Source organism: Garra rufa, chromosome 14 (assembly GCF_049309525.1).
Source record: "Garra rufa chromosome 14, GarRuf1.0, whole genome shotgun sequence".
Classification (NCBI taxonomy): domain Eukaryota; kingdom Metazoa; phylum Chordata; class Actinopteri; order Cypriniformes; family Cyprinidae; genus Garra; species Garra rufa.
In genome coordinates, this window is record NC_133374.1 from 26,620,042 (window position 1) to 26,647,302 (window position 27,261).

At 37.5% G+C, this 27,261-nt stretch overlaps 1 protein-coding gene across 1 annotated transcript; it reads left to right on the top strand.

Moving 5' to 3' along the window:
- Positions 1 to 1,853: 1,853 nt before the first annotated feature.
- On the top strand, positions 1,854 to 15,147 carry adamts15b (ADAM metallopeptidase with thrombospondin type 1 motif, 15b). The gene is made up of 8 exons (XM_073817481.1): positions 1,854 to 3,022; positions 3,964 to 4,096; positions 7,473 to 7,640; positions 7,770 to 8,053; positions 8,222 to 8,399; positions 8,485 to 8,660; positions 10,991 to 11,166; positions 12,230 to 15,147. Exons 1-8 carry the CDS (start codon positions 2,078 to 2,080, stop codon positions 12,999 to 13,001), a joined length of 2,832 nt encoding a protein of 943 aa, XP_073673582.1. The 5' UTR covers positions 1,854 to 2,077; the 3' UTR covers positions 13,002 to 15,147.
- Positions 15,148 to 27,261: the final 12,114 nt, after the last annotated feature.

The window sequence follows — 27,261 nt, forward strand, 5'->3', positions numbered from 1 at the left end:
GGGGTTGGGGGAAATATGAAGGACTTGCTATAGCATCCAGCATTTCACAAACTTGCAGAGCCTTAAGTTACAACTATAAAAGCACACGGTATGTTTGCAGTTTATGAAATCAATCAATGATGTATCAACCTTATTTGTCACACAAGAGCATGTAAATTTAATGTGTCTGGCTTCAGGTCTCTTCTACGTCTAGCTATTTTTAACTGTACAAAACAGATTGTTTGGCTGCTTGTTATTGCAAACTGGTGTGTCTTACCATATTGTTTTAATGCATTATCTTAATTATGAACACAAAGGTTTGTAGTGAAAACGCTTTTACTGTTTACTGCACTTAGTTATTCTTTGCGTTTTTTGCGTTATAGCTCATTATTCAGTAGTTTGCATTTGTTTGGAGGTGTGTTAATGACATAAATTTCAATTCTTACACTGTAAAAAGTTTTCACCAGTTTCAACTTAAAAACTTAAGTTTAGCAGCTGCCTTAAGATTTTGAGTCTTACTTAAGTCAACTTAAGTCATGTGAACTCACAAGTTATATCAACTCATTTTTATTGTAATAAGTTAAAATGACTAGTAGTTTTAAGCTGATTTAACTTAAAATTTAAGGCAGCTGCTGAACTTAGGTTTTTAAGTTTAAGTCCCTGTAAACTTTTTACAGTGTACTGCCAAATGGCAATAAAAATATTCACAACTTTATCTACTCAAAACAGTAGGCTAATTTATTCAAACTTTATTTACCAATGCAATATTATATCTATTAAAGCAGCTATATGAACGATGTTTTAGTTGCACAGAGTTTTAGATGTTCAGTGCAATTATTGACAAGAACTGCCAATGTATTTTAATGATAATCTCTGTGTGATGGCTTTAGGGGTGAATACTTTTGAAAATTCAAAATGTTCCATTTTCTTGGTTTTGTGAATGTTAAAGACAATATTAAGGGGAACATTAAATTTTCTTATTTAGCAAATATTATGGGAAAGTTACTTCAGAATATCTTTTACCATCCAACTAAAATATTGCAAAAAAAATGTTCCATTAATGTGACCCTGGACATCAAAACCAGTCTTATGTAGCACGGGTATATTTGTAGCAACAGCAAACAATACACTGTATGGATCAAAATGATCGATTTTTATTTTATGCCAAAAATCATTAGGATATTAAGTAAAGATCATGTTCCATAAAGATATTTAGTACATTTCCAAACGAAATATATCAAAACTTAATTTGTGATTAGTAATATGCATTGCTAAGAACTTCATTTGGACAACTTTAAGGACGATTTTTTTTTGCACCCTCAGATTGCGGACGATCAAATCTCAGCCAAATATTGTCCTATCCTAGCAAACATACATCAATGGAAAGGTTATTTACTCAGCTTTCGGATAATGTATACATCTTAAATTAAAAAATCTGACCCTTATGACTGGTTTTGTGGTCCAGGGTCACAAATGACTTATAAATGCTGACTTTGAATAAATGTTCTATTATCTCATGAAGTAAAATCATCAGAATTATAAGATGTTTTGATGCTATTACCTCTCGTTAATAACAGATAAAAATCGGAACTGATTGCATTACGCAAACGTCTTTAGTTTTATATGACATTTTATTTAAATTGTTATTATGATTTTATTATATTAAAAAATATATATATAAAAAAACTATTAGTAATTATTTCGATTTTGGTTTTTAATTTTAAAAGACCGTTTTATCCCGTTTTTACCCTCAACCTCTACAAATGACACGAGCATTATGGAGTGGGAGGTAACCTCTGAAGCGCGGCTGGCTTGATGCTCATATTTAGAGAGCCAGAAGTGTCTGCAGTGTTCAACATGAACCATGAGTTCTCATCTGAACTTCCCCAAAACTCTCATTACAATCTGCAATGTTTACATATGACGCAAAAGAATAAAAGACAGAGAGCGCTGGTTTCACAGAGAGAAACACCAGGGCGATGGATGGCGATTGTGGCAATGCTTAATTCTCATGACGGATGTATAGAACCGTGATCCACAGCATCACGGTGTGAATTACACTTTGAAGGATATCTAATCACCACCACCAGCAACAACGATGTCGGTTTTCCCCGTTGTTTTGTTTTGCCTCTTGCACATGCTGGTTTTAACGAAAATATACCTCTGTATGGAAACTGATTTTTGTAAACCTGTTCGACTTGACCGTGAGAATTTCCCAAGTCATGACAAACTGAACAAAGAACTTCTTGTTTACAGAATAAACGCTTTCAATCAGGAATTTAATCTTAATCTTTTGCCTGACTCCAGTTTTCTGGCTCCTGACGGCACATTTCAATATGACACAACATCTTCAAGTGCATTTTTAGGAGGTGATTTTAGAAGATGCTTTTACTCCGGTGATATTAATGCTGACAGGAATTCATATGCAGCTCTCAGTCTCTGTGGAGGCATCCGAGGAGCGTTTTCTTATAACGGGATGGAGTACCTCATAGAGCGCAGGTCGACAAACACAGCACCAGAATTGCTCTCAGGTGATGCTGACAAAACGCACATCATCCGCAGGAGAAGACATCCTCACCCTCCGAACTCAACATCTAGGTGCGGAGTTACATCTGGTTCAAACCAGGGCGTTGTGGGGTCGTTAGAAAAGTACAAACAAGTGAAGGGACACACGAGAAACTTAACAGAAACTTTGTTAAAAAGCATGAGCAGATCGAAAAGATTCGCCTCCATACCGAGGTACGTAGAGGTCCTGGTTGTTGCTGATGAGTCAATGGCAAAATTCCACGGCGACGACCTGAAGCATTATCTTTTGACTCTCATGTCTGTCACTGCAAAGCTGTACAAACACCCCAGTATCTTAAACGCCATCAGCATAGTGGTTGTGAAGCTTATGGTGATTAATGAGGCAGAAAAAGGACCTAAAGTATCCAGTAACGCGGCACTAACGCTGCGAAATTTCTGCACCTGGCAGAAGAAGCTGAACAAGATGAACGACAAACACCCAGAGTACTGGGACACGGCTATTTTGTTTACAAAGCAGGTAAGAAACGATGTTCACATATGAGTTAATGACTGTTTTTGTCTGGAAATAATGATTTGAAAGACACAATAACTGTGCATAAAGATTTCTGTACTATCCATCTGGATAGAAAGCAGCAAAACATTTCTGGAAATAAGTCAAGTCTAGGGAGTGCCCCTAAAAGAAATGTAACTCTCTACCATTTGATTCCAATATAAACTTAAAAGCACCATTACATCACCAGAAAGTGGAAAGCATGTAATACTGACTCAAGCTGAGAAGTGATCCAAGTCAGCTGTCATTACAATTCTAACTATTACTTCAAGCTACCTGCGCTGCGCCTGTTATTTCAGCCAAATTAACTCATGCTTTTTTATTACTGCAGTGTAAACCACTACTTTGCTGCTTAGTTTTTTGCAAAACTGTTAAGTATTAAAAGAAAAATTTAACTGATGTAACTTCTCATGGCCATCTACTTTAAACTTGACCGCATGAAAAATTTGAAACATTCACGTCAAAAAATATTGAAATGTATTCAGCCTCCCCAAATGCTCTCTCTAAAGTCTCCAGGTGGCTGCACTATGATGTTCTCTCATGGTTCCATCTGTCCTCTTAACAATGTCGTAACTACAGCTGTTTACAGGCATTCTTGACCACCCTTGCTGTTTCACACAACCCTGTGCTTCTCATTATGTCAATACACAATAATAAATATTGATACAAACACTTTGATCTGACAAATTGTAAGTAGATGGTTCACACACATACACTTTGGATCAGACTTATTCACTGGGGAAAGCTCAATGAGGAATGCTTCCGGATTCTGGAGATTAATTAAGCAATTACTACTGTTACCCTGGATATCATCTGGCTCGCATCATGCTGCTCCTGAAACATTTGAGGCTTGTTATGTCACATTGTGTTTCATCACTGAGTTCACACTATGATTATTCTCTTCACAGGACCTGTGTGGGGCCTCCACGTGTGACACTCTGGGTATGGCTGATGTAGGCACCATGTGTGATCCTAAGAGGAGCTGCTCGGTTATTGAAGATGATGGTCTTCCCTCAGCTTTCACCACTGCACATGAACTAGGTGAGAGCCTTCAAAGTCTTTTCTGAACAAAGCAGGTGAACCAAAGGTCTTTGTCTGTGTCTCTTCACAGAGGCCAGTCTGAGACTCTGTCTGTGGTGTAATTAAGTTGAGTCCTTTTGGGTGATGGGATTTTGATGAGGCTTCTTACTCCTGAAATTCTATCTCTGATTTCTTGATGTTTAAACATGAATATTGTGCCAGCTGTTTCAAGAAAAAGTCCTGTCACAGTTTATTATTAATTTAGAAGAACAATGACAACTGCGTTCAAGAGTTTTCTACATCACTTGATCCTTGTGAAAACAAAGGTTTAATAAAAGACAGATGGGAAAACATTAGCAGATGCTGAGCGAACCACATTGACTGGTGCTGGTGCATCAGTGCCATCCTTATATGGTGTGTACAGACCTATGAAACTCCTTGAACATATTTGAATGTGTTAGTCATCGTACACCTTGCAAAAAGTTGGATGATGAATGGATGGACGAACGGATAAGTGGATGGATGCACAAACAGATAGATAGATAGATAGATAGATAGATAGATAGATAGATAGATAGATAGATAGATAGATAGATAGATAGATAGATAGATAGATAGATAGATAGATAGATAGATAGATAGTTGGATGGATTGATTGAAAGATAGATGGATGGTGGATGGATGGATGGAATGATAGATGGATGATTGAAGGATGGTCAAACAGAGATGGTTGCACAGACAGAATGATAGATAGATGGGTGATTGAAGGATGGTTAAACATATAGACAGGTGAATGGGTGAATGGATGGATGGATGGTGCATAGATGGATGGATAGAATAATTGATGGAGGAATGGAATTATAGACAGATGGATGGATGGATGGATGGATGGATGGATGGATGCACAAACAGATAGATGGATGGATGGATGATGGACAAACAGATAGATGGATGGTTGGATGAATTAATAGAAAGATGGATGGTGGGTGGATGAATGGAATAATGGATGGATGGATAGATGGTTGGATCGATTGATAGAATGATAGATAGACGGATGGTGGATGGATGAATGGATAGAATAATGAATGGATGGTAGGGGTGGCACGGTTCACAAAACCCACGGTTCGGTTCGTTTCACGGTTTTAGGGTCACGGTTTTCGGTTCTGTACGGTTCTTGTTTTTATTTTTTCATTTTAATCTTTAACACTCCAGAAGTTTACTTTGGCATATGAAATGTAGCTTGATTATCCACAATTTAGGATACATTATTAAAAAAAAAGTTATATCATGTAATCATGTACAAACTGAATTGGGCTTGACTTTAAGCACATTATTGAGACCATCTCTGAGGAAAGCTAGGGGAGATTTGTTACAGCAATAGAGAAGACATTGATGACATGCTTTTCATTTATTTGACAAAAACAGGACAATGTGTATCTCTACAGGAATTTATGTGCCTTTTTAGCACAAAGATTGAACTGAAGAATTAACTTGCATGTCTACCAACACACTGGTGTGTTGTCTTCTCAGATGAACTGACAAATTAAGATGAAATCATGAAATCCAAAATGTTCCCACACACCTGACCTGGCTAAGGGGCCGTTCACATGAAGCGTCTTTTGTGCACTCAAGTTCGTTATTTCAAATGTAGACGCGCGGTATGCGCGCTCGTAATGGAAGCGACGCGGTGCGACACGCTCGTTTTTTCCAGGCGCATACGTGCCGCATCGAGATAAAAACATCTCAACTTTTCAAAATTCCGCAAGCTCACCGCAGGCCATGTGACATGAACCAACCAATCAGCTTCATCCTTTCCTTTAATAAAATTGAAAGCACTGCCAAGTTGGATGAACAGCGTATCATAGCTGGCGCATCCTCCAACTCCGGGCAGCCTTCCTTATCTCTCCCACTTGCCATTTCTACACGTGACGTAACCTGCAGCACTCCACTTTTACTGTCTACTGTTCGCGCAAAAAGGACACTCACGAGGCTACATTGCGCATGCGTTGAACCGTTGAACCGTGCGACGCACACACGCACCGAACCGAGACAAGCGAACCGAACGGTTCGGTTGTTTTTCATGTACCGTGCCACCCCTAATGGATGGACAAACAAATGGATGGATGGTGGATGAATGGCTGGACAAATGGATGAATGGATAGATAGAATAATGAATGGATGGATAGTGGGATGAATGGATTGATAGAATGATGGATGGTGGATGGATGATGTATGGATGGACAAACGGATGGATAAATATAATAATGAATGGATGAATGGATTGATAGAATGATAGATGAATGGATGGATAATGTATGGATGGACAAACAGATGGATGGATGGTTGGATAGAATAATGGATGGATGGTTGGTTGGATGGATTGATAGAATGTTAAATGGATGGATGGATGGATGGATGGATGGATGATGATGGATGAACAAACAGATGGATGGTTGGATAGAGTAATGGATGGATGGTTGGTTGGATGGATGGATTGACGGATGGATGGTTGGTTGGTTAGAATAATGAATGGATGGTTGGATGGATGGATTGATAGAATGATAGATGAATGGATGGATAATGTATGGATGGACAAACAGATGGATGGATGTTTGGATAGAATAATGGATGGATGGTTGGTTGGATGATTGATAGAATGTTAAATGGATGGATGGATGATGATGGATGAACAAACAGATGGATGGTTGGATAGAGTAATGGATGGATGGTTGGATGGATGGATTGATAGAATGATAGATGGATGGATGGATTGACGGATGGATGGTTGGTTAGAATAATGAATGGATGGTTGGATGGATGGATTGATAGAATGATAGATGGATGGTGGATGGATGGACAAACTGATAAATGGATTGATAAAATGATGGATGGTGGATAGATGGATGGATGGATGGATGGATGGATGAATAGAATAATGAATGGATGATTGGATGGATGGATTGATAGAATGATAGATGGATGTATGGATGGATGATGTATGGATGGACAAACAGATGGATGGATGTTGGATAGAATAATGGATGGATGGATGATGGATGGATGGACAGACAAATGAATGGATGGATAGATAGAATAATGGTGCATAGACAAATAAATAGATGTATGGATGCACAAACAGATGGATGGGTGTTGGACAGAATAATGGATGGATGGATGGATAGATAGATAGATCGATAGAACAATAAAACAATAGAATGCTGGAATGATGGATGGATAGATGGACAGATAATATTGGTACATGTTAAATAATGATACATGTTTAACTTAATATATGACATGTTTTCAGTTTGAAAACTATTAATTTCCATTTTCTGCTATGGAAATAAAAACAGAAACAGACTGACATGGCTTGACTATTTCTTTGGCTGTTGTCCAGGGCATGTGTTCAGTATGCCACATGACAATGTGAAGGCTTGTGAGGAGGTATTTGGAAAGCTCAAGGACAACTATATGATGTCTCCCACACTGATCCAGATTGACCACAACACGCCCTGGTCTGTCTGCAGCGCTGCCATCATCACAGACTTCCTGGACGCTGGCCACGGTTAGTCTGCTGTAATCCATTTTGACGTGTGTCTCAGCAATGTCAAACAAATACACTGAAAATATGCTCAGCTATACAAATTCCTAATACTAAATGTATGATTTGCATTAAGTACCTTTTGCTCTCCAGGTGACTGTCTGCTGGATCAGCCTCAAAAGCTCTTGGCTCTTCCAGATGACCCTCCGGGTGTCAGCTACTCACTCAGCCGTCAGTGCGAACTGGCCTTCGGCTCAGGATCCAAGCCCTGCCCATACATGCAGCCCTGCTCTAAACTGTGGTGCACAGGGAAAGCTAAAGGACAACTGGTGTGTCAAACTCGCCACTTTCCATGGGCCGATGGAACAACCTGTGGCAGCAACAAGTTGTGCTATCGGGGGATATGTACTGATAAGCAAAATACCACCAAAGACAAGGTGAATGATGTGCAAACTACAACATATCTCACTACAGACAAATGCACTTCTATTTAATGCTTTCTAATTTTAATGTTAGTCTAGGCTAACATAATCTTAATGAAGATGTTCGTCCGCCTTCTCAGTAAAGATGTAATTGTTTCTGAGCCGTGTGAACTCTTTTCACAGGTGGACGGCCATTGGGGTCGATGGGGTCCGTACGGTCCATGTTCCCGTACTTGTGGGGGAGGAGTGCAGCTCGCCAAAAGGGACTGTAACAACCCTGTCCCTGAAAACGGGGGCAAGTACTGCCAGGGACTGAGAGTGAAGTATCGCTCCTGCAACTTAGAGCTCTGTAAAGACTCAGGTAAACAACAAATCTTTCAGTCTAATGTTCAACAGTAAGAACAAGTCAATATTCATGTCTAACAATGACTGTTTGTTTGTTACAGGAAAGAGCTTTCGAGAGGAACAATGTGAGTCGTTCAATGGCATCAGTCTGAACACTAACAGACTGAGCCCGTCTGTGGTCTGGGTCCCGAAATACTCAGGAGTCTCTGTTAAGGACAGATGCAAGCTCATCTGCCGAGCCAACGGCACGGGATACTTCTACGCCCTCTCGCAGAAGGTAATATTAAATGAGAAATATCACACTTGTAGGCCTGCGATATGGCTGTATATATGTATATATATATATATATATATATATATATATATATATATATATATTAGGGGTGGGCATAGATTAATTTTTTTAATCTAGATTAATCTAGATTAAATCTTGGAATTAATCTAGATTAATCTAGATTAAAATGGCTAATTTGAATTCTGCTGAAGGCATTCAGAATATGTGTGCTACCCAAATAATGACTAAAAGTAAGTCTTCGAGAACGGGCCAGGTGGCGTATTAGATCAGGCGCTCATCTCCTGTTTCCAAAATGCATCACAAACTGCTTGACAATTGCATTTACAACATAATTACCTGTACAAACTTGTGTAACCAAGTACTTCTGCGCAAAAGGCTGCACGACGTGCGCATTGCCGTTAAATACACAGACGCGCACGGGCACGGATTTCTGCGTGCATAGTCTTCCATTAAACTGCGTTGCTTTTAGAAGCGTCAATTCAGTTGTTGCATATAGTTTAATGTCTTTATTTCGGGATTATCAAAGTAAATTATAACTCAAACTTGAGATTTTACTGGGGCACAGCAGATTTTCACTGGGCACGTGCCCCAGTAAAAAAGGTCTAGCAACGCACCTGCCCTGAAGCGGCTTCGTAGCTGCATCCATGTTTGCACGTCTCATTTGATGTGGTAATTTCACAGAAGTTGAAGACTCGTTCTCGCCCCCTACAGTGCAATTCGACTAGGTATACGTCATCCGCGCTAAAATATCAAGGTGAAAGTCATCATATCTTGCGCAGTTTAGACCCAGCTCCCAATAAGAGTCTCTGCGTTAACGCCGATAACGGCCCACCACTAATATATATATATATATATATATATATATATATATACAGCCATATCGCATGGCTATGAGTGTGGTATTGCGTTTATACAACACTTCAACAGCACGAGTGTGTAAATACATAAGAAAACCCTTTTAAAAAAACCTCTTTTGGGTCTTTTGGGTACTTCCTTCCGCCATGGATTCAAATCTAAAGTTGACAGTTTAATAGCTGAGCCCAAACCTCCGTTACTAATTCTAAAATGTCACTGTAGAACTAGTAATGAAAGAACGTTGAGTTGCTTCAGTGAAACCTTATTGTATTAGTTTATTAAAAGCTTACTGTATTATGTAGAGTATTATGAGAAAGAGATAGACTAAGCGAGTCTGAATACCTGCATCTTATACAGCAATTCATTTGTCAGTGCAATCTCATATTAACAATAAAACATTAGTTTGAATGTCCACTGAGGAAAGCAATATCTTTGTTGTACTATCCTTTCAATCTGTTAAGGGTGATTTTTCGATGACAGCGCTACTCAGTGCATCTCATGTCTCACATAACATTAAAAGCAAATTTTCAAAAAGACGTTATCTTTATTAAGAAACCGCATATTTGAAATCTAAAAAAGGACATTCTTACCTTAAAAACTATATTCCATGACACAAAAACAGTATTATTTATTAAATGATAACGAATTTGGGTGTACACCATGACACTCGCTGCCGATATCATTAGAATATTGCACTCCAGTTAGATTCGAGGACCAGAAAGAACTGTTGTATAAATTAAAATGTATGCTTAAATACTGCAGTTATTTGACATTCATGGCTTAAGCATTCTTAAGCAAAATGAGCTTTGAGCCAGTGTGCAGTTCTTATCTCATGGAAAAAATAACATCCCCTTTTTAAAGCGAACAAGATAGTTTTAAAAAGTAATGGTAAGAGCTTGTCTCTCAGATATGGCCATGCGGAGTGACACAGCACAGGACTGCTTCTCACAATTGCTTATGACGTAGATGGGAAGACATAAACACTCACAGTTTCAGCAGCCTAGACAGCACTTTTTGGGCTTGCTGCCATCTTTGAACTTACGTTTTTGCAGTAGGTCTATCTACCTTATTTTTCCCATAAGAGCGGACATGGCCATTTGTAAATTGAATGTGTCTGGCTTCCGGTCTCATCCGCTTCCAAGTATTTTCAGCTGTTCAGCCTGTTTTGCTGCTTGATATTGCAGACTGGTGTGTCTTAACATATTATTTTAATGTATTATCCTAATTATGAACACACTGATTTGTAGAACAAACCTTTTTACTGCACTTTGTTATTCTTCTTGTTATTTTCCTACAACAGCTAATGACCCGGAAACGGCACTGAACAGCACTGTAGGCTACATGCTCTTAATGCACTTATTTGCGCTCTCATTGCGAGTATGAGTGTAATACAGTAAATGTCTATTTCTTTAAATGTCTATTTGGCGTAGTGAATGTGAACGTTATCTGTGTGACAGGTGGTGGACGGGACCCCTTGTTCTCCTGATACCTCAGCGGTCTGTGTTCAGGGAAAGTGCATTAAGGCCGGCTGTGATGGCAAACTGAGCTCCAATATGAAGTTTGACAAGTGTGGTGTGTGTGGGGGAGACAACCAAAACTGCAAGAAAGTCTCTGGAATGTTCACAAAACCCATGTAAGTGATTTATCTATGAGTCTAAGGTTTTACAAGATCTAAAGAACATCTGCTGCAGCAATGTCAGGGTTACCAGAGTTGTTTACCATTCAGAACTGAATTGAAAATGCTTTTAAATTCCAGTTCTATTCCTGATTTTTATTCAAATTTGAAAATGAAAATTCTCATTAATTACTCAAAAACCCGTAAGAAATTTGTTCACAAATTAAGATATTTTTGATGAAGTCCTTTCTGACCCTGCATAGACCACATTGCAACTGACACATGTAAGGCCCAGAAAGGTAGTAAGGACATCATTAAAATAGTCCATGTGACATCAGTGGTTCAACTGTAATGTTTTGAAACTACAAGAATACTTTTTGTGCGCAAAGAAAACAAAAACAACTACTTTATCTTCGTTCCAATCATAGACTGTAAAAATATGGACGTAGTGTCCGTGACGTCACCCATAGATTTCTGAAGAGCTATTTTGAAGCTCATATTGGGCAGGATTCGGTCATCGGCATCTTGGAATCGCGTCATCGTGCGTTACTCCTGGATAATTGAAAATGGGCAAAGAGGCGGGACGTGGGTGGAGCTGGTTGCTGAAACCACACCCACCTAGCGCAACAGTGGTGACAGCAGCGGCAATCCCCCTGTCATTCAAGTGGCCACGCCCTTAATTATGCAAAACTTTAAAGCTTAATATAACTTAAACGGATGAGTTCTAAAAATATCCACCGCCCTCACAGTTAACATGAACGCCAAAATTAGTTATATAGACCAAAAGTACTTTTTGTACCAGGCTGTAAACATATTTTTTTCTGCTGTAAAGTTGGGCATTTTAACATGGGGCATCTATGGGATTGACCTTTTGCAGCCAGTCTCTAGCGGCCAGTCGATGAATTGCAGTTTAAGTCACTGCCATATTGGTTTTATTAAAGAGAGCAGGAGGTTGGCGCTTGATTTCAATTCAACTTCCAATTGGAATTCATGAGTGGTGTCACTAATTCAATTCAAATTCCAAATCATGAATCAAAAAGAAGCCAAATCTTTAATTCTGATATTGATTTTGTCTTTTCAGGCATGGATATAACTTTGTGGTAACTCTACCAGTTGGAGCTACAAACGTGGATGTAAGGCAGCGGGGTTACCGCGGGTTGGTTAACGATGACAACTATTTAGCAGTAAAGAACCTCCACGACAAATATCTCCTGAATGGAAACTTTGTGGTTTCAGCAGTAGAAAAAGACATTATCGTAAAAGGAAGTCTGCTGCGCTACAGTGGAACCGGCACATCAGTGGAGACTCTGCAGGCCTCCAGACCTCTGAAAGAGTCTCTCACGGTGGAACTGTTGTCGGTGGGTCAAATGACTCCTCCTCGTGTGCGCTATTCCTACTACCTGAACGTGGGAAATAAAGAAGGCAAGGTCCTAAAGAAAGAGGAGAGAAACCCTACACAGAACAGCGTGCTGGAGGACAGCAATAAAGTTGAGCTGAAGAAGCCAGCCTATCAGATGCCATCTTATAAGTGGGTAACGGCAGATTGGAACAAGTGCTCGGTTACCTGTGGGAACGGGGTTCAAAGTAGACTTATACAGTGTTTGGACTCGGATGGGGAAACAGCCACACACTGTGACAGCACAGAAAAGCCCAATGCCATAAGAGTATGTGGTGAGCCTTGCCCAACATGGAGCACCGGCGAATGGTCCTCATGCTCTAAAACCTGTGGCAAAGGCTTTAAAAGACGCCCACTGCGATGCATCGCTCACAATGGCCTGCATTTACCTAGAGACCACTGCTCAAGCAAAAGAAAGCCACAGGAACTGGACTTTTGCAACATTCGACCCTGCTAGTGAATGATTTGGTGTGTTCTTACGGAGCCAAAGTGATCGTTTTACGTGTGCATCCTGTGTTGCCTCATTTGTAATGGGAATATTGTCATGAAACAAAGACAAAGGACGGCTTTTACTATTACAACGTTACATGTTAAAGGATTAGTTCACTTTCAGAATAAATATGCCCTGATAATTTACTCACCCCCATGTCATCCAAGATGTTTAAGTCTTTCTTTCTTCATTTGAAAAGAAATGAGGGTTTTTGAGGAAAACATTCCATGATTTTTCTTCAATGGTGGCCAATGGGTTGAAGGCAGTTTCAGTGCAGCAATGCAGCAAAACAGTCAATCATTTTCTAAAAAAATACAAATTTAATATACTTTTTAACCACAAATGATAATCTCGCACTAACTCGACCTCGTGCATTACTTAGTCACATTGGAAAGTTTACGCGTGACATAGGTGGAAGTATTGACACAGTGTGAACGTGCTAAGAAAGTCAAACACCCTTTACAAAAAAAAAAAAGGTAAAACAATGATTTTGGACGATTTTGAAGTTGGAGATTTTCACCCTACCCAACCTTTTGAACTGAACTTCAACACGATTACGTAATGTTTGAAGTCTCAGACGCGCATCACAGAGCTAGTGCAAGATGAGCATTTGTGGTTAAAAAGTATATAAATTTGTATTTTTCTTTTTAATTATTGATTGTTTCACTAGATAAGACCCTTATTCCTCGGCTGGGATCATGTAGAGCCCATTGAAACTGCAATTTGGACCTTCAACCTGTTGGCCACCATTGAAGTCCACTATATGGAGAATAATCCTGGAATGTTCCCTTTCAAGGTCTCGTTCCCTCTCAGGGAACCATGGTTACATACGTAACCTGATTTCTTTGCGACTGAAGAAAGAAAGACATGAACATCTCAGATGACATGAGGGTGAGTAAATTATCAGGAAATTTCCATTCTGTAAGTGAACTAATCCTTTAAGATACAGATATCGCCTACCTCGAAAAGGACAGGGTGTTTTAAAGCAACCAAATAACACAGAGAACACAAGTTGTAAAAGGTTATGCTATGGCATTAAAACTTTCACAAAGTGGACATCTCCTCTACATATGGTTTGTAGGCAAAGTGGCGATATCAGACAGGGTTTGAGTTTGTATTCAGACTTTAAATACATGTGAATAATTTGATCTAAATGTGAAGCATATTGTATGCAAAAATAGGCCGACTTGGTCCATGCACTATTGATCATTTGTATTCATATATTAAGCTGAGATAGTAGGTTAAAGCATTCCTAATCATTGAAGGTTCAACAAGCAGAATTTAGGGTTACATGTATGTTTAGAAAAGACAAAACAAAGATGCCAAAAGTATGCTAGTTTGGGTTTAGTGAAAGTAATCAGTTATTTACCCTATTATTTTGGGCAGAAGAGAAAAAATTGTGAACACATATTTACATATAATATTAATGTTTAATGTAACAGTACTTTACACAAAGGGATAAATCAGTTAATATACTTTAAGGCAATACACTTCACCAATTCAGCTATATATATATATATATATTAGTATACCAATTAGAAAGTATTTGGGTATTTTGTTTTTCTGCTTAAAAAAACTGATGTTGATACAGCCGTGGTTAATACAGGCTGCACTAGTACTTAATCCAGTTTTTAGTTTTGATTATGGGCAAATACAAGTAAAGTGGGATGTTTCTGATCATTGTTACTGCCATTTTACAATATGGAGCCATATGGCAGAACTTCTTGTACAATTTCAACATCTAAAGTCTCAGTATACAAAGGAAAAAAAGAAGAAATATTAAACAAATGCAGCTGCTAAGGCCACTATGATTTTAGCTGTAAAGTCACCATGTTTCTTGATGGAAAATCAAGTGTTTTAATGTACGTGCATTAGATGTGTTCTCTGCTGGATCGATGAAGATACATTGTAACCTGTGAAAACAACCCCTGTAAATGTTTTTGCTGAGAGAAATTCATTCATTTCAAAGGTGCTTCCTTGTTCCATTTGGTTTTCTTCCCATCTTTTGATGTTAATACAGCAAAAGGCACTTGTGTTTTTTTCTATTGGAATCCATTGTATACTATGTATACATCCATCAGCTGTGCACAAATAAACACAGAAATGACCTGAACTGATCTGAGGGATCTCCTCACTCCTCACTCAGCTGGGTTGTGGAAAGTGTGTATGAATCATGTATATGTTAACAATAAGCCTTAAAAACTGTGCTGAAAAGTCATTTGGTCACGCTGGCTATTCTCTTCACTAAAGGCCGGATGAAGTGTCATGGACAATCCCGTAGCGTTCAGTGATGCTGGAATTCTGCTGAGGCGACTGTTCAGTCTTTCCCGGGGAAAAAAACCTGACTATCTCAGGGCTGATAATCCTCTCCAATTGTGTGACGGAGTTCAACCATCTCCAGTGTTTCATATATCAGGCCGAGCCACAGGTTACAACTGGTATAAACTTTACTGCAATGCATTTATTTAAAGCAAGACTACGAAAATATATGATTATATAGATAAATTAATATAAAAAAAATGCAGTGCATAGAAAGGTTTTTCAGGTGTAAACTAAAAGTGTATGGAAGCCATGAAATATCTGCATTCATAAGCAGTCGCATTAAATGGGACTATTTCTCTGGAGTCCTGCACATCCCCTGTCAATTAAAACCAGCAGTGGTGGTCAGCTATTTCCAACTCAAATATTTCCAACTCAGTGATTTTCATAACAAATGAAATTCTCCCCTGCTAAGATTATAACATTAGATGCAGCAAGCACTAACTTGGCATTCAAATCACAGTATTGAAAAGTCAAAAGCACTACCTTCTCCAGCCAAGGTTAAATGAAATTATATACTTGTATATATTTTTAATAACTAAATAATATTCTACATAGTATCATTTAAATAAATATTTTAGCATAATTCAGATACTATTACAGTCATTATAGTTCGAATTACTGCTTCTGTTTTTATTTTTTCATTTTCATTTTGATGTTTTAGTCATTCTGTTGAGTTTTATCAGTTTGTTTTTAAAAATATGCCTGTTTCTAAGGAGGCCAGTTTCCACCACTGAATAACACATTTTAAAAGGTCAATTGCAACTTTTTTTCTCACAATTCTGACTTTTTTCTTGCAATTGCAAATTTACATTTTGCAGTTCTGACTTTGTGAAGTCAGAATTGCGTGTTATATATTCGCAATTCTGAAAAATAAACTCAAAATTCTGACTTTTTGTCTCATAAATGCAAGTTATAAAGTCAGAATTGCGAGATATAAACAATTCTGAGAAATACTTAAAAATAAAGGTGCTTTCAAAGGTTCTTTACAGCGATGCCATAGAAGAACCATTTTTGGTTCCACAAAGAATCATTCACTCAAAGGTTCTTTAAAGAACCATCTACCTTTTTATAATCTGAAGAACCTTCTTTCGCCACAAAGTTGTAAAAGGTTCTTTATGGAATCATTTAGACAAAAAGGATTTATCTATGTCATTGTGAAGCGCCTTTATCTTTAAGAGTGTAAATTCAAAATTTATATCTTGCAATTCTGACTTTGCAACACGCAATAGCGATAAAAGAGTTTTCTGAGAGGAAAAAGTTTTGAGGGGGGAAAGAATAACTGATATGTTCTCAGAACTGCAAATTTATATCTCACAATTCTGGTTCACTAACTCGCAATTGCATGTTAAGTTGCTACAAACTTGCAATTCTGAGAAAAAGTCACAAAATAAACTATTTCTCAGAATTGCGACTTCATTAGAATTTTGAGTTTATTTCTCAGAATTGTGTTTATATCTCACAATTACGAGTTTATATCATGCAATTATGACTTAATTTTCAGAATTGCGAGTTTATATCTCACAATTGAGAGAAAAAAGTAAGAATTGCGAGATATAAACTCACATTTGCAAGAAAAAAAAAGTCAAAATTGCAAGTTTATATCTCAATTCTGAGAAAAAAGTCAGAATTGCGAGATGTAAACTTGCAATTGCAAGAAAAAAGAATCGCAAGAAAAAAGTTTTTTATCTCAAAATTCAGAGGAAAAAAAGTCTAAACGGAGAGATACAAAATCGCATTTGCTAGAAAAATGTTTTGTGGGGGGAAAGTTTTGAAGGGGAAAAAAGACTAATATGTTCTCAGAATTGTGAAATAAACTCTCAATTTTGACTTTATAACTCGCAGTTACGAGTTTATATCATGCAATTATGACTTAATTTTTCAGAATTGCGAGTTTATTTCACAATTCTGAGAGAGAAAAAATAAGAATTGAAAGAATAAAAACTCGCATTTGCAAAAAAAAAGGTCAGAATTATGATTTTTTTTTATCTCGCAATTCTGACTTAATAATATACAATTGCAAGTTAATAAACCTTAACTGTGAGATATAAACTCGCATTTGCGAGAAAAAGTTTTGTGGTGGAAAAGTTTTGAAGGGAAAAAAGACTGATATGTTCTCAGAATTGCAAGTTTATATCTCACAGTTCTGACTTATTAACAATTTCATGTTATAAAGTCAGAATTGCAAGATATAAACTTGCAATTCTGAGAAAGAAAGTCACAATTACAAGATATAAACTATTTCTCAGAATTGCGACTTCATTCGAATTTTGAGTTTATTTCTCAGAATTTTGAGTTTATATCTCGCAATTCTGACTTTACAACTCGCAATTACGAGTTTATATCATGCAATTATGATTTCATTTTTAAGTATTGTGAATTAATATCTCACAATTCTAAGAAAAAAGTAAGAAATGCGAGTTTATATCTTAATTGAGAAAAAAGTAAACTCACAATTGAGAGAAAAAAGTAAGAATTGCGAGAAATAAACTCGCATTTGCGAGAAAAAAGTTTAGTGGGGGGAAAAAGACTGATAAGTTTCTATCTGCAAGATTCAATCCTGACTCAGAATGAACTATTAACTCGGAAATGCGCGTTATAAAGAAAGTCACAGTTGCAAGATATAAACAATTTTTCAGAATTGCGACTTCATTCGAATTTTAAGTTTATTTCTCTGAATTCTGAGAATTGTGAGATATAAACTCGCATGTGCGAGAAAAAAGTCAGAGTTTTTATCTTGCAATTCTGAGGAAAAAAAATAGCAAGTTTGCATCACAAATAAGTCAGAATTGTGAGAAAAAGTTGCAATAACCTTTTTTTTTATTCAGTGGCAGAAATGGGCATCCATAATAATTGATATAAAAAAATTAAAAAAGATTAAAACAACAACTAAATGCATGCTTAGTTAAGCTAAAAAATGATAACTTTTCTAACAGTGATTATTTCAGCCTCAATTATTCTTAACAATGAGAATGTGGCGTCATTAGTAAAAAACAAAGTGTATTTCCACTGACGACAAAAGCTGCATTTTCACAGCTGAAGATATTGGATGCGAGGGAGCAAATGGGTTTCCATGCGGTCATATGAACTACTAATAAATATTATTCTTACATCATAACACACATACACACACTGCACGGCTGCAATAAAAAGTCTCTGGCTATGAAACTAATAGCTTTGCATTTCAGCTCTAGCATATTTAGGGCTTACGCTCAACACCTACAGAGAAAAAAATGTAGTTTTTCAGAAGTACACAGACTGCATTTAAAAAGCATGCATGATGACAGATTTGAAGCATTAGTTTAGTACTTAACTAATGCAGCAAACTCTTCATGCTAGCTCGATTAATCTGGAAAACATTCATGCACTGAACTAAACTTCAAGAGGTTTTTCCGTTTTTGACTGATTTCCAATAAAAATGGTCACTCTCCTATCCAAACACCCCACACACAGTCTGTCCAACTCAACAATATTAAAACTCTCAGCTGCTTTGGATCTATTGTTCCATAGGATTGACCTCCCCTGCTCTTGAACCTTGAGAACACCCATGAAAATCTATATGATCAGCGTTGCTGAAGTTAATGCCTCCTGAAGTTTGGACATGTCTTAAAATCAAAGAAATTACCCCGTGGGGAAATAAATGAAAGAATAATACATGTGTTTTTGTCCATTTAGTCTGTTTTGCATTCAGTCTCATAAATCCTTGAATTAAAAATTTATTAGTGAGTTTAAAATGAACTCCCTACGTCTACATTCACACATTTGGTGAATGTTAGCAGATGACGCAACCTCATTGTAAGCTTTTAACCTATTGTTACCCATTAAGTCTTTGTTCGGACCACCATACAAATCAAAAGCCAAGCGTGAAGACGGCCAGCAATAGTTAAGCAGGAGGAAAAAAGCTCTGTGAACCAAAAGGCCACGTTTCTTTCTTTGGCTTCTCTTAGCTGTTTGAGAGAGTTGCATTAAATCCACATCATTGGAGACACTGCTTTTACAAGGTCACTTGAAAGTTCAAGCTTAGAAAATGAACAGGACCTTCTGTTACGGGGGTCTCACATAATGAGCTGCTGGACTGTAAAAAATCGCAAAGAAATCTCCACAACATCAAACCAAACGTTTAAAATGATCCGAAGTGCAAATGCTAATTCTGAAGATCACAGGAAGTTGCCAGTGAAGCCTGAGGGAAGGCCAAAAAGTATCTCAAAAAGCTAAATTATATACAGTCAAGCCTGAAATTATTCATACACCTGGCAAATTCTGACTTAAAGTTACTTTTATTCAACCAGTTTTTTTTTGTTTTGTTTTTTTTGACCAGAAATGACACAGGCTTCTCCCAAAAGATAATAAGACGATGTACAAGAGGCATCATTGTGGGAAAAAAAATTCATCTTTTATTTACATTTGAACAAAAAGTGGCATGTCCAAAATCATTCATACCCTTCTCAATAATCAATAGAAAAGCCTTTTTGGCTATTACAGCAATCAAACGCTTCCTATAATTGCTGACCAGATTTTTGCATGTCTGGACTCGTATTTTTGCCTATTCATCTTTAGCGATGAGCTCCAACTCTTTCAGGTTGGAGGGTCTCCTTGCCATCACCCTGATCTTTAGCTCCCTCCAGATTCTCAACTGGATTTAAGACAGGACTCTGGTTGGGCCACTGCAAAACGTTAATGTTTTTGTCTGCTAACCATTTCTTCACCACTTTTGCTGTGTGTTTTGGGTCGTTGTCGTGCTGAAATGTCCACTGGTGCCCAAGGCCAAGTTTCTCTGCAGACTGCCTGATGTTGTTGTTGAGAATTTTGATGTATTGCTCCTTTTTCATGGTGCGGTTTACTGTAATTAAGTTCCCTGGTCCACCGGCTAAAAAAAAAAACCTAAAACATTAGGTTCCCACCACCATGTTTGACAGTGGGGATGGTGTTCTTAGGGTTGAAGGTTTCTCCTTTTTTATGCCAAATGAAGGCTACATCATTGTGGCCAAACAATTCAATCTTTGTTTCATCTGACCATAAAACAGAAGACCAGAAGTCTTCTTTATCCAGATGAGCATTTGCAAAGGCCAAGCGGGCTTTTGTGTGCCTTATCTGGAGAAGTGGTGTCCTCCTTGGTCTGTGTCCGTGGAACCCAGCGGTGCAGTGTCCATTGGACTGATTGCCTTGAGATGTTGCCACCAGCAGAGCCCAGATTCATCAGGATGGCCTTGGTGGTGATCCTTGGATTCTTTTTCTACCTCTCTCACTATCCTCCTGGCCAGCACAGGTGTCACTTTTGGCTTCCGACCACGTCCTCTGAGATTTTTCACAGTGCGGAACGTCTTGTATTTTTAAATAATACTTTGCACTGTAGCCACTGGGACTTGAAAACATTTAGATATGGTCTTATAGCCCTTTCCTCACTTGTGATCAGCCACAATGCGCAGCCGCAGGTCCTCAGTAAGCTCCTTTGTCTTAGCCATGACTGTCCACAAACCAACAGCAGAGAGCTTCTGTTTTTCACCTGTTGAGTTGATTAAAACAGCTGTTCCCAATGAATCAGGGTAATTAGGATGCTTTAGCTTGGACTATTTAACAGCTTGGACTATTTGGAATGGTACAGAACTTTGGATTTTCCCATAGACTGTGACAGTTTGCAAAGGGTATGAATAATTTTGGACATGCCACTTTTTGTTCAAATGTAAATAAAAGCTGAGAAATATTTTATTCTACAATGATGCCTCTTGTACACCATCTTATTATCTTTTTGGAGAAGCCTGTGTCATTTCCAGTCAAAAAAAACTTGCTGGTTGAATAAAAGTAACTTTAAGTCAGAATTTGCCAGGGGTATAAATAATTTAGGGCTTGACTGTACATTTTTATCATTTCCCTAGATAAGACCCTTATTCCTCGGCTGGGATTGTGTAGAGCTCTTTGAAGCTGCATTGAAACTGCAATTTGGACCTGTTGATCCCCACTGAAGTCTGCTATATGGAGAAAAATCCTGGAATGTTTTCCTCAAAAATCTTAATTTCTTTTCGACTGAAGAAAGAGAGACATGGGGTTGAGCACAATATTTTTAATATTAATAATAATATTTTTATTCTGGCAGTGAACTAATCTTTTAATTGTCCTTTAAATGTTCAAATAAGTCGAAAAGTCTATGATATTCTTAAATATTCCATCACAGGGAACTGCAAATACTTATTTGGAAAGTGAAAAATGGCAAAAACATTGCATGGACCTCACCCTCTGCATTAGTTAGTGGGTATAATTGGGGATTTTCCAGAGTTACTGCAGATTTAAGTTGCTATGGTGAAAAGGTATAACGCACACCAAAATAAGGGTTGTGCCTAATGTGTGTAAAACTTTCGAGACACCACAGCAAGGTACAGAGAACTGATGAGATCACGGTCACTCCCTGAGCATCAACACAGAAATAGCATCAGATTATGACATTGTGCAGCCATCCTCATTTGCCCAGGCTGAGTTTGAAGCAAATGGCACATGTTGTTGACAACCGAATTTACTGTTGTGATGGAGAAGGAAGTATAAGGAAATGGATGATATATTAAAAGTTTAAAATGGAAATAGCGAGGCAGCCTAAAGCTGGAGACCCCATGATGAATGACGTTTACATACTGACGTAACCTTTACGTAGAATCATGTGATGTTCTCTTTCCCCTTTTAGTGAACAGAGGAGGAATCATCCAATGCAAAATGACTGTTTATCCTTGTTTATATGGGCCCCCATGTGAAAAGAAGTGCTTAATTGTTTTGAATGAGTACTTGTAGTGTATAAATCTTAAATTTATATTTTTAAAAAGCTGCAGTTGTAGAGGTTATAATATTAAACCCTTATTTTTTATGAATAATTTTCACAATATTAAACAAAAAATTATTTAAAATAATTGCACTGTTTATCACACTAGTGTGCTTTAATGTTTTTATCAGGAAGTTTGATTTTAAATGCTTTTATTTTGTACAAAATTGCAAAAAGTCACACTTGTGATGTTCCCGGTCAAAAATGACCGGACTCCAAACAATTGCTTATAAATCTTTCATTATGCTATATTATCACTAAATATTGCATTCAATCTTTTAGTTGTTTTCTTTCATTTAGGACTGGTTTTGTGTTTCTATTTGCATCTGATTAATCGTAGGACTCATATATCTGAGGTACCTCATTTTTTGAGTGAAAAATTTATTTTAAATAATTTTAACAACATTGAATAAAAGATTATAAAAAAAAAATGTTGGCACTGTTTATCACACTAGTGTGCTTTAATGTTTAATCAGGAAGTTTGCTTTTAAATGCTTTCATTTTGTACAAAATTGCACAAAGTCACACTTGTCAAAATGGCCAGCCTTTGAAAGTCAATGGGGAAAATCACAAAAAACAGAACTTTTATTTTGAAAATTTTGAAATTATTGTCTGAAAAGGGGCACAAAGTAATGCTTATGCTGTTCCCTGTTAAATCTGACCATTGTGACAGAAAAAAAGGAACACATTAGCATTGCCACATAGAAAACCACATCAACGAACACCTGGTTGTCGTTTGAACTGACACAAAAAATTAGGTGCCTGCTTTCAGATAAATGAGGCCTACGAATAATCAGATGCAAATAGAAACACAAACCTAATCCTAAATGAAAGAAAACAAGTTGACAAAAATATTGAATCCAATATCTGGTGATAATGTAGCATAATGAGAAATTTATAAGCAGTTATTTGGAGTCTGGTCATTTTTGACTGGGAACACCACAAGTGTGGCTAGGTGAAATAAAACCCACAAAAAATTCTGAGAAGTACTTATACCCTGTGTGAACAAAGTCAATAAATTTGAGTCCAATGTGATAATGTTAACTAGTATTTCCGGGAAAAATAAAAAATAAAAAATCTTCAATTTGACCTGAACACAACCAGAGGTTTAAAAGGCTACTCAAGTGTACTAAAATATAGTAGACTTTCATGACTTTCATCTTTCTTAAAGAGATAGTTCACCCAACAATGAAAAAACAAATACCTAGTTCTGCCATGAAACTCTAGATGATGCAGGCTGACGGGTTTTTAACGTAACTGATGATATTACAGAGTTATACGACTTGGCACAAGCTGATTGGTTAATGTTGTGTACACAACCAATGAGCTTGCAGCTATTTAAATGGCTGGTAGCATTTACTTGGGCATTTCCTGCAGCGCGAGTTCCTCTGAAACCTTCCACCTTCCCCAGCTCCACCTTTATAGATCTGCTACGGGTTATTTTATGCTATTTGTGCAGCAGCAGTATGTCTTAAATACTCACAGCACCATATCACCATATGCTTTGGCAGTAGCAATTTCTTTACTTGCTTGCTGCAGCAGCAATAATACTACAGCAATAACCAACAGCAGCAGCAGCGTAACAGATCTATTAATCCATTAACATTGTCATATCCATTACCATGCTAAACTTTTCAGAGAGTTTCATGACAGAACTACATATGCACCATGATACTCTCGTGAATGCATGTCAAAGACTGACACAGAGGAAAAGAAATTGTTGAATAAGCCGTTATTTTTGTTTTCTTTGCCACAAAATATTCTCGTAGCTTCATAACATTATTGAACCACTGATGTTACATAGACTATTTTAACAATGTTCTTACTACTGTTTTGGGTCTTGAATGTGTCAGTTGTGTTGCTGTCTATACAGGGTCAGAAAGCTCTCAGATTTCATCAAAAATATCTTAATTTGTGTTCCGAAGATGAACGAAGGTCTAATGGGTTTGGCATGACGTTAGGGTGAGTAGTGTCGATGTAATGTCGAACAAGACTGACTGATAGGGAACTAGAAGCTGCTGCAGAGCAACATGATTTTATCTATGCTGATGAGGTCGGCTTTAACATGTGCAAAACAAGACATAGAGGAAGAAACCATTGTCAATATCCCTGGACAGCATGGTGGAAACATCACAATGTGTGCGGCTATTAGTCACAATGGTGTTCTTCATCATCATGCCACTCTTGGGCCTTAGAATACTGCCCACGTTATCAATTTTCTCAATAACCTGCATTAAATCCTTGTTCCAAAAACCAGAGAAATGGACCAGAGCAGTCAAGGTTTGTTGTCATCTGGGACAATGTACAGTAAGTTTACACTGGACTGTTCTGTTCCGCAATTGGTTCAATGACCATTCGCAACTTTTGATGCTCAACCTGCCACCACATTCTCTATTTTTAAACCCAAAAGAAGAGTTCTTTTTGGCGTAGCGTTGGATATATCTGATCGCCAACCCCACGAACACATACCTCTTCTCCAAACGATGGAGGAGGCCTGTGGTGACATGAGGGGACATGCCAATGATGGGAACGCATTCCAGATGCTACTTTCCCACACTGTTTATCAAGAGAGAATATTGCCTGTGATGATTTTTTGTGGCTAGACTCAAATAGGAGACAGGATGCAAACTTTTTGTAAATTTAACTTATTTTGTCTTTTGGGAAACATGTAAGTATCTTCTGTAGCTTCTGAAGGACAGTAAAACATGATATTTAGGCAAAATTTACACATTTTCATTCTGTTCAAAAGTTTACACCCCTGGCTCTTAATGCATCATGATTCCTTCTGGAGCATCAGTGAGTGTTTGAACCTTCTTTAATAGTTGCATGAGTCCTCAGTTGTCCTGAGTGAAAAGATGGATCTCAAAATCATGCAGTCATTGTTGGAAATGGTTCAAATACACAAAAATGCTGAAAAAGCTAAGAATTTGTGGGACCTAAAGGATTTTTCTGAAAAACAGCGGGCTGTTTAACTGTTTAATACAAACAAGGGACTCGCAAACAACTATCACTAAAAATAAAAAATAAAAAAAAATATATATACTATTTTCTCTTGCAGACTATATGTAAACGTTTTTTTATGTGAAATATCTTATTCGGGTTAGTACTAAATAATGTATGATCCCTCTTATTTTGGTAAAATAATTAACATTTTGCAAATTCTGCAAGGTGTATATAAACTTTTGACCTCAACTGTACACAGTGTATTTCTGTACATAAATGTATGTGTGAGTGCTATGATAAACTCCTGTGCACTCCACTGCACTCTGAACAAGCAAAAGACACACCTGTGTGTAGTTTGGCGTGTATGTGGCTAATTATTTTATGTTTGTGTGTAGTTAAAATAGTTTTAAAAGAAGTAGTCGCTTTTGCAATATGTGTGTGAGGTTTTGCATGCTGTGTTTTGTTTGTAGAATTTTGAGAAATAAAGCCATAGTTTTGTAATTTTTGTAAACTATCACTTTAAATATTGAAAAACATAACATTCTGTTCAAACTTGCATATATTCTTTTAACATTTGTTATTTCAATAATAAGCATTTTTTTATATAATAAAGTGTACTGCTAAGAGTTTGGACATTGAAAAACACAAAAGTTTTGCAAAGTCTGCCTTATCTTTTTATTTTGAAATGTGTTAGTGTGCAAGAAATACAATATTTTGATTAGCCTGGACTAAGGGAGGTTTTAGACATAATTTTAAATGTCAAGTGGGATCTTCCAGCATGAGCTGAAGATGTGAACCATGGCTGCTTCTCCGGCCAGCCGGTCTTTCTTGCCCTTACAAAACAAAACTGCCTTTTGTTATCTTAAGAAGATGGACCCAGTGGATGCCAGGAATCCACAATCAATGCCAAAGCTTTGATCCCTTGGACCGTCTCCACTGATGCTTGGCCTTTTTCAAGCTGACAGCAGTAGTTCTTCATCAAAAATACGATATTAACTCACACGTGCATTAAATTACATGCAAAATTACATAATGAATGGCCTAGTAGCTAATCAGGGGAACAACTGCACTGAAATACAGGCACAGTTTCTTAAAGCCTAGGCCTGCTGGTTTGTTTCTAATCACACAGCAAGGGTTAAATCTTAATTTGCTGTGTGTGCATGGCAAGTTGACAAGACCCGATTACCCCCCTCTCCTCACATGCTGTGCAGACACAGGCTCTGATAAGAGTGCTGTGTTAAGGAGGTAGTGAACCAAGATCAGTGTTGGCAGAGGAGGCAATTTACCAGACACTTGCTCTGCCATGACTGGATAGGAGTAATGAAATCATGTGGCTTTCACCCTTCAACTGATTTTAACAATATGGTTGAGAGACGCCTTATTAAGGAGGAATCCAGTGAACTGATCTCTCCTGCTGTTTGATAATGCCCCCTTCCCATAGTGCCCTTGTTCTGTGAATGAAGCCAGATGGCTCCACAGAGTATGGGAAAATATTCTTAATTAGTGATGTGTTAAATTATAGACTTACGGCACACGGTTGTCTTTACACCTTCAACCCAAAGAGCATGAAGGACATGCTGAACACACAGAATGTAGAAATAAGTAACATGGGTGGCTTTTCTTTAAATTTTCATTCTTTTTTTTTTTAATAATAATAATAATAATAATAAAACAATTACATATTTTGATCATAAAAGTCATTTTTTCAGATCTGTGTGAACAGAGATAGTTTTGTAGGCAAAATTTATTTTTTATAAAAAAAAGCAATGGAAAAACGTATTCTGACAGAATTACAAAATTTAGGCTACGTTTATACTAGTGCGTTTTCGTTTTAAAACATAACTTTTGCTAGGTTACGCTTGTTTTTTACACTACTCTAGTGTTTTAGACGCTAGAACACTGAGATAAAACACTGCAGACCCTGTTTTAGTTTGAAAACTCTGGTGTTGCATTTCAGTGTAAACAGACCAAAACAGAGACTTTTGAAAACTTTTGAAGACCTTTGGCATGGCCGCCCACATTCGCTCTGAGTATTCTTGACAATCCATGTAAACAACATCATGCTCATTATGAATGGTCATGTGACATGCGTTTTCAGTTGTGTAGTGTGGATGGAGATCGTTTCTGAAAGGCAGTGAAAACTCCAATGTAGACAAGGATCAT

What these genes read in the sequence shown, in the direction of transcription:
- adamts15b (XM_073817481.1), top strand. Translation starts at nt 2,078, where the DNA reads ATGTCGGTTTTCCCCGTTGTTTTGTTTTGCCTCTTGCACATGCTGGTT. An exon ending in AGAGCTCTGTAAAGACTCAG is followed by an intron (nt 8,400 to 8,484) that starts GTAAACAACAAA and finishes TGTTTGTTACAG; the next exon opens with GAAAGAGCTTTCGAGAGGAA. An exon ending in TCTACGCCCTCTCGCAGAAG is followed by an intron (nt 8,661 to 10,990) that starts GTAATATTAAAT and finishes TCTGTGTGACAG; the next exon opens with GTGGTGGACGGGACCCCTTG.